Source organism: Anomaloglossus baeobatrachus, chromosome 5 (genome assembly GCF_048569485.1).
Source record: "Anomaloglossus baeobatrachus isolate aAnoBae1 chromosome 5, aAnoBae1.hap1, whole genome shotgun sequence".
Lineage (NCBI taxonomy): Eukaryota > Metazoa > Chordata > Amphibia > Anura > Aromobatidae > Anomaloglossus > Anomaloglossus baeobatrachus.
Genome location: NC_134357.1, coordinates 119,488,632 through 119,500,762, shown reverse-complemented (window position 1 = coordinate 119,500,762; position 12,131 = coordinate 119,488,632). Strand labels below are relative to the sequence as shown.

At 49.1% G+C, this 12,131-nt stretch overlaps 1 protein-coding gene across 8 annotated transcripts in view; it reads left to right on the top strand.

Annotated features, from left to right (window-relative positions):
• Positions 1-1,130: 1,130 nt before the first annotated feature.
• Positions 1,131-12,131, top strand: part of PPP3CB (protein phosphatase 3 catalytic subunit beta) — a 115,531-nt gene continuing 104,530 nt past the window's right edge. For 2 of the 8 annotated variants that reach the window (XM_075348822.1, XM_075348821.1), the window contains exon 1: positions 1,134-1,433. In XM_075348822.1, the coding sequence (XP_075204937.1) occupies positions 1,385-1,433 (49 nt within the window). In that variant the 5' untranslated portion in view covers positions 1,134-1,384. Of the gene's footprint in view, positions 1,434-12,131 lie in introns of all 8 variants that reach the window. The other 6 variants (XM_075348826.1, XM_075348825.1, XM_075348820.1 and 3 more) reach the window with 5 other exon arrangements.

The window sequence follows — 12,131 nt, the reverse complement described above, 5'->3', positions numbered from 1 at the left end:
GTGGAGTATACAGTCGGCTGTGCAGTGTGGAGGCAGCTGCAGCTCTGGAGTATTCAGTCGGCTGTGCACAGTGTGGAGGCAGCTGCAGCTGTGGAGTATACAGTCGGCTGTGCAGTGTGGAGGCAGCTGCAGCTCTGGAGTATACAGTCGGCTGGTCACAGTGTGGAGGCAGCTGCAGCTCTGGAGTATACAGTCGGCTGTGCACAGTGTGGAGGCAGCTGCAGCTCTGGAGTATACAGTCGGCTGTGCACAGTGTGGAGGCAGCTGCAGCTGTGGAGTATACAGTCGGCTGTGCACAGTGTGGAGGCAGCTGCAGCTGTGGAGTATACAGTCGGCAGTGCACAGTGTGGAGGTAGCTGCAGCTCTGGAGTATACAGTCGGCTGTGAACAGTGTGGAGGCAGCTGCAGCTCTGGAGTATACAGTCGGCTGTGCACAGTGTGCAGGCAGCTGCAGCTGTGGAGTATACAGTCGGCTGTGCACAGTGTGGAGGCAGCTGCAGCTGTGGAGTATACAGTCGGCTGTGCACAGTGTGGAGGCAGCTGCAGCTGTGGAGTATACAGTCGGCTGTGTAGTGTGGAGGCAGCTGTGGAGTATACAGTCGGCTGTGCAGTGTGGAGGCAGCTGCAGCTGTGGAGTATACAGTCGGCTGTGCACAGTGTGGAGGCAGCTGCAGCTGTGGAGTATACAGTCGGCTGTGCACAGTGTGGAGGCAGCTGCAGCTCTGGAGTATACAGTCGGCTGTGTAGTGTGGAGGCAGCTGTGGAGTGTACAGTCGGCTGTGCACAGTGTGGAGGCAGCTGCAGCTGTGGAGTATACAGTCGGCTGCACTTGACTGGATGAGGAGACACGGGCACTTCCTTCACAGTGAGGGCCGGTGCAGTGCAGGGCGCAAGTCAGCCGTGCATGGCAACCAATCACATCACTGCTTCTGTTTCCCAACCAGGGAAGAAAATGAGAGCTGCACTTTGATTGGTCGCCACGGGCAGCTGCTCCGCTGTCTGTATACAGCAGGCAGACTGGAGGCAGCGTGAGGTGACGCGGCGCCGTGTGTGTATGCACCGCCTGCCGTGCCATGTGTGTACACTGCCCACACCGTCCCCCTGCTCCTCCCGCCGCCTCCCTCCCCTGTGAGTGAGGGAGAGTCGCCGCGGTGCATGCTGGGCCGGGACAGCCCCCTTCCCGCGCCGCCGTGTGAGCCGCAGAGTCTGCGCTGCCGCCGCCATGTTGCCAGCAGCCGCTACCGCCAGGCTCTAGCTGTGCTCCGCTTCTGTCCTCCTTTCCCCCCTCCCTTCGCCTCTCCCTCCCTGAAAAAAGCCGGAGCCGCCAGGAGGAGGAGGCCGCCGCAGAGTCACTGCAGCCGGGAGAGGCCCCGCAGCCTGAACCATGTCCACCAAGGACGGTAAACACTCCACCACCGAGCGGGCGGTTAAATGTGAGTCTCGTTTGTGTCGGTGTGACCCCCTGCTATGTCATGTCCCCTCCCGTCCGATGACAGCTCTCCCTCCTCAGCTGTAATAAAGATGGCGGCCCCGCAGCCGATACCGGACTGTGGAGACGGAGCGGCGGCCTGAGGTGTCCGGGAATCCCCACATTGTGTCACTGCGAGGCGCCCGGCACTGCACGCGTTAATCAGTGACAGGTCCATTCAGCAGGCAGTAACCATGACAACAGCGCCGCTGCGCGCAGCGTAGTGTGCGGCGACTCCGGGCGCAGGGATTCCTCCGTGTAGCTGTTATTGGTGTCATCCTACAGGGGGAAATTGGATATTGACGGCTCGCCGGGGTCCAGCTGCTGCCTGCGCCGGGCGGCCACATCACTCATTGATTTAGGGGCTGTCAGTGCAGCCGCAGGCCGAAGATTGCTGCTCCGGGGGTCACTCTGGAGCTGTGCGCTACAGGCTGAGGATTTCTGCTCCTGTGGTCACACTGGAGCTGTGCTCTACAGGCCGAGGATTTCTGCTCCTGGGGTCACACTGGAGCTGTGCTCTACAGGCTGAGGATTTCTGCTTTGGGGGTCACAGTAGAGCTGTGCACTACAGGCCGAGGATTTCTGCTCCTGGGGTCACACTGGAGCTGTGCTCTACAGGCCGAGGATTTCTGCTCCTGGGGTCACACTGGAGCTGTGCTCTACAGGCCGAGGATTTCTGCTCCTGGGGTCACACTGGAGCTGTGCTCTACAGGCCGAGGATTTCTGCTCCTGGGGTCACAGTAGAGCTGTGCACTACAGGCTGAAGATTTCTGCTCCTGGGGTCACAATGTTGCTGTGTGCTCTACAGGCCCAGGATTTCTGCTCTGGGGGTCACACTGGAGTTGTGCACTATGGCTGAGGATTTCTGCTCTGGGGGGGGTCACAGTAGAGCTGTGCGCAACAGGCCGAGGTCTTCTGCTCTGGGGGTCACAGTGGAGTTGTGCGCTACGGCTGAGGATTTCTGCTTTGGGGGTCACACTGGAGCTGTGCGCTACAGGCTGAGGACCTCTGCTCCTGGGGTCACACTGGAGCTGTGCGCTACAGGCTGAGGACCTCTGCTCCTGGGGTCACACTAGAGCTGTGCGCTACAGGCTGAGGACCTCTGCTCCTGGGGTCACACTGGAGCTGTGCGCTACAGGCTGAGGACCTCTGCTCCTGGGGTCACACTGGAGCTGTGCGCTACAGGCTGAAGATTTCTGCTCCTGCTCTACAGGCCCAGGATTTCTGCTCTTGGGGTCACAGTGGAGCTGTGCTCTACAGGCAGAGGATTGCCGCTTCAGGGGTTATAGTGGAATTGTGCTCTACAGACTCAGGATTTCTGCTCCTGGGGTGACACTGGAACAGTGCTATACAGGCAGAGGATTGCTTCTCCGGGGGTCACACTGGAGCAGTGCTATACAGGCCGAGGATTGCTGCTCCGGGGGTCATATTGGAGCTTTGGTGTACAGGCTAAGGATTGCTGCTCTGGTCTAATATTTTTATCTGGCTGCAGTTTTCACTTTGTTGCTGATGTGTCCCACAGTGCCAGACATTACGTGTGCCGGATCCAGCCACTCATCATTACGTTTTGTTTATCTCTGTCCTTTACATCTAGTGTCAAGTTGATTCATCTGAATTATTTTACACCAAAGTGATGGTTTGTCAGGTGAAATTTAATACCGATGGCTTTTGGACATTTGATATAATTTGGAAAGAAGTCATCAATGTTTGTTTCACCTGGTGTTATTTTAGGGGGTGGTCTAGAATATACACTTTTCTTATTTTTATCTATAGGGTTTAAACTATGTAAAATACCCACTTGTGCTGTATTTTCCTTCCTCCAATCCAGTGCTGCCTTTTTCGTGCTGCTGTGGTCTTTGTTGACAGGCTGCAGAGACAACGTCCCAACTACAGTCCTCGTGACCGCTGTAGTTAATGGGAACCAATCATCAGGATTTTCAGATATAACCTAAAGCCAGTGCTATATTGGCACTATCAGGCTGATTCTATACATACCTGTAGTGGGCAGCTCGGATGTTTAGGTATGGAAATCCAAAAAAGTAAAGTTTATAAAATGAGCAGCTTCTTCAGTGACAGCCACAAAGGAGCAGATCATATATGCATAGTTATCCCTTCGCTCTGTTAGAATTAGCATAAGCATTATACAAACGATTCACTTTGTCTGTGGAAGGACCTGTGGTGAGATCATAACCATGTGACCAGAAGTGGCAGGGCCTCAGCCACCAAAGCTGGATACCAGGTCACATGGGTATGACCTCACAGGTCCTGCAAGACAAAGTGAATTGTTTGTATAATTACTTATGCTAATTCTAAAAGAGGGAGAGGGGATAACTATGCATATATGATCTGCACCTTTGCTGCTGTCACAGAAGAAGTTGCTCATTTTATAAAGTTTACTTTTTTGGATTTCAAAACCTAAACATCTGAGCTGACCACTACAGGTATGTATAGGATCAGCCTGATAGTGCCAGTATAGCACTGGCTTTAGCTTATATTCGAAAATCCTGGTGATTGGTTCCCTTTAATCACTGGGTTCTTGACATCGGTCCCTTCTGCATTGGGGGGGTGAGCAGCACTCTATGTTGTGTCTTCATGTGGTTATCAAGATACAACAATGTAAAATTCACCGCACTCTCACAATTGTTTAATGCAAAAGAAAAATATTTTATTTTTCATACTACAAGTGATATAGTTAAACACTGAGCGACACGTCTTTCATAAAGTTTCGACCCCCTGGGGTCTTTATCTAATGGTCGCTTGAGGTTCTGGATGGCGGCATCAGGGTAAGTATGCGTCAGCACAATGGCAGCATATGTGTTGTCAAGATGCATACACAATCAGCGTATACGGTCTGGCGTAATCTGCGCTACTCTCAGTGGTGGATACCGCTGTAATCTCCATGGGCTCATGTCCACTTGCGATTTTCATGTGCGAGTACAATCCAATAAAAAATAGGATTGCAGTCGCACCAGTGATAATCAATGGGGCAGTATCCTTTTGCTATTTTTTTTGTTTTCTCGTCTCGAATCGTGCTCTCGGTGCAATCGGAGCATGCTGCGTTTTGCACCGAGTCTCCGCTCACGCACCCCCAACATCGCACTGCACTCGCATGTTATGCGACTGCAATGCAGTGCAGGCAGAGACAGACAGCAGAGGACAAGGGGAGAAAGTGCTCCCACCATCTTCTACGCTCCCGTGATGTGATCACAAGATCGCATCACAGTCGCATGACCCTCGGCTGACGCATGCAGCAAAGGGTCATTAGCATATTGCATCCGATGCTGTCGCGTTGGAAGCGGTACACAAGTGTACATGAGCCCCATGCCGCCAATCCAGGCAGTCTCACAGGCAACAGCACATTGAGCTGATGAAGGTGTGAGTGAAGACCAAAATGTTTTCATTCATAACTGGATTCACCACATTTGTAAAATAAAAACAATTTGCATGCAATTGGGAGTACCCAGATTACTGTTTTTTTGAGGGTTTTTTTTTTTTTATATCCAGTTTACGACTTGTCATGGCAAGTGCTGTAGTGAGCAGAAGCTGAGCCCACTTTATAAGCAGATGCCATCTATTACATAGTCAAGATCTGCCCCTAACAGTAGCTGCTGAAGATCACCAATTGCTGTTAAAGGGAATCTGTCACCAGGTTTTTGCCACCTAATCTGAGAGCAGTATAACATAGGGACAGAGATCCTGATTCCAGCGATGCGTCACTTACTGGGCTGCTTAGTGTAGTTTTGATAAAATCACTGTTTAATCGGCAGTAGATTATCATTAGTGGACTACTTGCCATGAGTCCATGTAGTCCAGCATATACATGAGCTCTGTAGAAGGCTGGAGTCACATGAATGTATGAAAAGACGGTCCCATTCTCGTCCAGGAGACTCAGATGAGTGGTATCCGTGTGGTATTCAGTTTGCACTGCGAGTGGGTGACTTTTTTTTTTTTTTCTCACTTGTCATCCGTATGCTGTCAGTCTGCAATCCGTTTTTTTCTCTCAGCAACTATTAGTCATTTACAGGACCATTTAGTGTTCTGTACTAATGATAGTAATGTGTCCATAAGAACGGACGTCACTAGGATTGTTCGTGTGGCATTTGTTTTTTTTTTTTCTACAGCCATTGACTTGCATTGGCGAGTCTTGCACGATTTCGGCAACAAATTGCAGCATGTTGCGACTTTTCTCTCATCCACAATCTGAGAAAAAAGTGTACCAACTGCTCTGCCTCATTGACTAACATTGGTCTGAGTGTAAAGCGAGATATTCTTGCATACACTCACGAGAGTCATACGTTCGTGTGGCGTACCCTAACTGTGTGAGATCTGCAGCAGAGAAAACAATGATTTTATCAAAGTGACAGCAAACCACTCAGTAAGTGACACATCGAAGGGATCAGGGTCTCTGCTGCTTTCAGATGGGGGGAGTAAAAACCTGCTACAGATTCCCTTTAAGGCTAGAGTCACACTTGCGAGTATCGGATCGCACTTCCCGGACCGGCTGCGGGTCAGAACATAGAAATACATACAGCGGAGCCGCTCCTATCAGGAGAGCCGTGGCTGGTCCAGGCAGTGCGATCCCATACTTGCACGAGTCACACGCAAGTGTGACTCCAGCCTAACCATTTGGATCTCACCGTCACTCACTGACGCCAACGCGCTTGCGAGGAGCTGCGGGATGTCTTGGCAGCCATTTAGTCCTGTGAAGCTCAGCCAGAGGATGGGCTTCATTGAAGAACTGCAATTACACAAATGTACTATCACAGGCTTAAGTCGCCTAAAGAGGACTGGGGAAAAAAAACAGTGAAACTATATAAAAGTTTAAATCACCCCCCCCCCCTTTTTCCCATTCAAATATGGAGAAAAAAAACAAACTAATACCAAATAGTTTTGTCTCCCAAAAGTCAGAAATATCAAAATTTACAAGTATTTCAAGCATGCATTAAACAACAAAAATAACTAATCGATCGCTTGCTGTTTTTCCATGACTGTGTGCCTCCCCCCACAAAAATGCATGCCTCCTCACTCCCCCCAAAACTCAGCTCTGCACACAAAAATAAGCCCTCACTGGCCAAAGCCAGGAAGCGGTGATGTCACAATTCCTTTAGCCGCCAGACTGCTATGGCCTGTGGCTGCAGCACATCATCGGATGTTTTCTGGTGACACGCTGCTCGTACTCGCATGACCCCTACAACTAATCGAGTAGTCCGTCGGCTCATTGTATGGTGACAACACTGCTTCCTGAATCTGGACGGGCCACGAAGCAGCCAGCAGTGGTTCCAGGTGGGTGGCGTGGAGTATGACTTATCCAGTTCCCTGAGCAAAGTTTTTATTTTGCGTGCCCAACCACTTATAAGCGATATCTTCACATAAATTCATGTGTGACATGCTGTTCATATCAAACCTACAGCCCTGGTCGATTTACCCTGCAGTTATTTATTTCAATATATACTTGAGGTTTCTTAAAGGGGTTGTCTGACATTGATTAAAAAAAAATAAATATAAAAATCAGTTAAAGGTCTTCTCAATTAACCATGCCGTACTTGCCAATAGTCGCTCACTCTGTGACATCTGCACATCACTTTAAAAGTAGTCAGGTGGCCAGAACAGTGCGCATCAAATGTTTCCCGGAGGTGCTCTTCTAGTCACTTGATGGCTGCAGCCAATCATAGGTTTCATTGTTCTTGTGACATCTGGACAGTCCCACGCTGGCTACACAAGGGTGGGGAAGGTCACTATGCCTTGGTTTATTTTGAAAGCATCCTTGCCTAAGAAAATAACCTTTATTCAACTTCTGAGAAGTCATATGCAATCTGCTTCGTTTGCGCTACGTGGGAATGTACTCTAAGGGCTCATATTGCTGGTGAGGAACCTATGACTCCCTACTGAAGGACTGTAAAATCAAAGGAGTTCGAGGGTGCAGGAAACAGCTCAGGTACAGCGGTAGGGAAATGTGACAATTCACAACAAATGAAAGTAGAAAGATCTGCTTGTGTGCAAATGTGGAAGAGAAGAGTGCATTGTGCAGAATTTTTTGTTGTAAAAACTGACAAGAGACCGAAGCTCGGACAGACTCCATAAAAATCAGTGGCTCTACTGTGCTTGCATCAGTAATGCAATGGATCCTATTCCTGCATTCTGTTTGCTCTTAAAAACAAAACCGACAAACATGGATGCAAATGTAGACATAGCCTTAGTTAAAGAAATTTCTCAGATGTTCATACAGTGGCTACGGCAAGTATTCAGACCCCTCTAACTTTTACACTTCGTTTCATTGCAGCCATTTGGTAAATTCAAAAAAGTTCATTTTTTTTCCATTAATGTACACTCTGCACCTCATCTTGACAGAAAAAAACCCAAATGTATAGACATTTTTGCAAATTTATTAAACAAGAAAAACTGCTATATCACATGGTCATAAGTATTCAGACCCTTTGCTCAGTATTGAGTAGAAGCATCCTTTTGAGCTAGTACAACCATGAGTCTTCTTAGGAATGATGCAAGTTTGTCACACCTGGATTTGGGGATCTTCTGCCATTCTTCCTTGCAGATCCTCTCCAGTTCTGTCAGGTTGGATGGTGAACGTTGTTGGACGGCCATTTTCAGGTCTCTCCAGAGATGCTCAGTTGGGTTTAGGTCAGGGCTCTGGATGGGTCAGTCAAGAATGGTCACAGAGTTGTTTTGAAGCCACTCCTTTGTTATTTTAGCTGTGTGCTTATGGTCAGTCTTGTTGGAAGGTGAACCTTCGGCCAAGTCCGAGGTCCAGAGTACTCTGGAAGAGGCTTTCTTCCGGATATCTCTGTACTTGGCCGCATTCATCTTTCCTTCAATTGCAACCAGTCGTCGTGTCCCTGCAGCTGAAAAACACCCCCATAGTATGATGCTGCCACCACCATGTTTCACTGTTGGGATTGTATTGGGTAGGTGATGAGCAGTGCCTGGTTTTCTCCACACATACCGCTTAGAATGATCACCAAAAAGTTCTATCTTTGTCTCATCAGACCAGAGAATGTTATTTCTCATAGTCTGGGAGCCCTTCATGTATTTTTATTTTTTTTGCCAACTCTATGTGGGCTTTCATATGTCTTGCACTGAGGAGACACTTCCGTCGGGCCACTCTGTAATAAAGGCCCGACTGGTGGAGGGCTGTAGTGATAGCTGACTTTGTTCCACATTCTCCCATCTCCCTACTGCATCTCTGGAGCTCAGTCACAGTGATCTTGGGGTTCTTCTTTACGTCCCTCACGATTGCTCATTTTGGCTGGACAGCCAGGTCTTTGAAGAGTTCTGGTGGTCCCAAACGTCTTCCTTTTAAGGATTATGGAGGCCACTGTGAGCTTAGGAACCTTGATTACTGCAGAAATTCTTTTGTAACCTTGGCCTGATCTGTGCCTTGCCACAATTCTGTCACTGAGCTCCTTGGGCAGTTCCTTTTTGACCTCATGATTCTCATTTGGTGTGACATGCACTGTGGGCTGTGAGGTCTTATATAGACAGGTGTGCGCCTTTCAAAATCAAGTCCTATCAGTTTAATTAAACACAGCTGGACTCCAATGAAGGCGTAGAACCATCTCAAGGAGGATCACAAGGAAATGGACAGCATGGGACTTAAAAATGAGTCTCTGAGCAAAGGGTCTGAATACTTATGACCATGTGATTTTTCAGTTTTTCTTGTTTAATATATTTGCAAAAATTTCAACATTTGTTTTTTTTCCTGTCAATATGGGGTGCAGAGTGTACAATTATGAGGAGAAAAAAAGAACTTTTTTGAATTTATCAAATGGCTGCATTGAAACAAAGAGTGAAAAATGTAAAGGGGTCTGAATACTTTCCGTACCCACTGTATATCTGAATGGGGTTTCTGCATCATGTGCATGGGTTTTGCACAAAATTGAGTGTTAAGAACAGTTGTAAAATTTCTGTAAAAAGAAAAATAACAAACAAAACGCGTTAACAGACTTTTAAAGGGAACCTGTCAGCAGAAATGTCCCCTAAAACCTAACAGATTCCCCCTCTGCAGCTCCTGGGCTGCATTCTAGAAAGGTCCCTGTTATGATTGTGCCCACTTTCTGACCGAAAAAAAGTGTTTATAAAGTTGTACCTTTTTGGCTTCTGATTCTGTAAATCCGTCACGGGGGCGGGCTGCCTGATGGCCGTTATTCTGCCCCCTGGTCCTGTATGCCGCCCCCATCGCTGATTTCAATACTTCTGGACGCCGCCCACTGCTCCAGCCATCCCCGCGCATGCCCAGTGCCCATCTCTCGGGGATGAGCACTGTGCCCAGCGTCACCGCTGGTGACGTGCACGCAGGGTTAAGATTATGGGCGGTGCTGTGATGTTTATTCCTAAGCAACCGCCCATAATCGCGGGACCGCGCTTTCCCCCTCGGCCTGCTTCTTTCTGCGCAAGCGCGCTGCTGCTGACCTCACTTCGCCTCCTTCCCATCTTGCCCCGAGGCAGGAAATAGATGGGAAGAGCGCGGAGCAGTGACTACACTGAAAGCGCGGTCCCGCGATTATGGGCGGTTGCTTAGGAATAAACATCACAGCACCGCCCATAATCTTAACCCTGCGTGCACGTCACCAGCGGTGACGCTGGGCACAGTGCTCATCCCCGAGAGATGGGCACTGGGCATGCGCGGGGATGGCTGGAGCAGTGGGCGGCGTCCAGAAGTATTGAAATCAGCGATGGGGGCGGCATACAGGACCAGGGGGCAGAATAACGGCCATCAGGCAGCCCGCCCCCGTGACGGATTTACAGAATCAGAAGCCAAAAAGGTACAACTTTATAAACACTTTTTTTCGGTCAGAAAGTGGGCACAATCATAACAGGGACCTTTCTAGAATGCAGCCCAGGAGCTGCAGAGGGGGAATCTGTTAGGTTTTAGGGGACATTTCTGCTGACAGGTTCCCTTTAAAGTTGTCGACTACTTGGAGAGGCCATTCTCAATCACTCTGCTCAGCCATATATAAAATAACTATGGTGGGCATTGTTCCAGCAGTGTCGACATTGGCTCTCCTGGGGCATATTCTAATGTGATCCCTACAGTGAATCGGCAGCTTCTTCCCAAATCTGGAGGAAGTGAGAGAACAACTGCAGTTCTTACTTCTTACGGATATCCGTTACATCCGAAATGGGGGGACAGTGCAGTGGGTGCTGATATTCTGCGCATATAATGTCACCTGAGACTTAGGAGAGTAAAGGCCGCTTTACACGCAACGACATCGCTAATGAGATGTCGTTGGGGTCACGGAATTCGTGACGCACATCCGGCCTTGTTAGCGACGTCGTTGCTTGTGAAACGCACAAAAGACCATTAACTATCAAAATTACTCACCTAATCGTTGATCGTTGACAAGTCGTTCTAATCCCAATTATCGTTGCTGTTGCAGGACGCAGGTTGTTCGTTGTTACTGCGGCAGCACACATCGCTACGTGTGACACCGCAGGAACGAGGAACAACACCGTGCCTGCATCCTCCGTCGACGAGGAAGGAAGGAGGTGGGCAGGATGTTATGGCTGCTTATCTCCGCCCCTCCGCTTCTATTGGGCGGCCGCTTAGAGACGCCGAACGAACCACACCCTTAGAAAGGAGGCGGTTCACCGGCCACTGCGACGTCGCTAGGCAGGTAAGTAGTGTGACGGGTCCGAGCAATATTGTGCACCACGGGCAGCAATTTGCCCTTGATGCACAACCGACGGGGGTGGATGCTTTCACCATGTCGCTGTGTGTAAAGCAGCCTTAAGGCCTCATTTAAACATCAGTATTTACCAAACCAGGGAGTGTCTCCAAAACACAGAGCAGGTGTCAATCTTTCAATTATAGTTTTTCTCTGTAAGTTCCATTCATGGCTTTGACATTCAAACACTGATGACGTGTGATAGAGGTCTATGTGCTGACAATACCCCTGGAACGGCACCCATATAGTATAGTACGTATGAGTAGTGGGCAACCCCTTTTAGGCCCCCTTCACACGTCCGTCTCGTGCGTGTTTGGTCCATTTCCTCACGTGCCGGAGACACGAGCACACATAGACCCATTAAAATCAATGGGTCTGCGCACACATGCGTGTTTTGCCATGGACCATGTGTGTGTGTGGAGCATACGTGTGCCTGTGTGCTCCACACGTAGAGATGTCCGTTTTTCTCCGGCATCACGGCTGTCACACGGACCACACGGATGTGATCCGTGTGATACGCACCAGAGAAAACGTGTCTGTGAAAAAAAAAAAAATGTTATACTTGCCTTCTTCAGCCATCCTGACTGTGCCACTGCTGTCACTTGCTTCCGACCCCCGCTCATTATGCTCATTGCATATTCACTCCACTGCGGGCCGGAAGCAGCAGCGGGGAGTCGGCAGGGTCTGAGACCGAAGATCAGCACCACGGACAGCAACGCCAGGGACAGGTGGGTAGAAAGTTCCCGTTCTCCGTGTGTTATCACGAATAGCACACGGAGAACACACGTGTGCCATAAACACGACACACGGAGGGCAATACGCACCTTTGACACGTCCGTGAAAAACGTGCGTGATTTTCCCGGACGTTTGAAGGGGGCCCTTAAAAGAAGTTCCGATGGCTCAATTGGATAGCCTAGAATTTTTTTTTTTTTTTTTTTTTTTTTTGACAGATGCCAAATGTTATATTTATTTCTCTTGTGTCA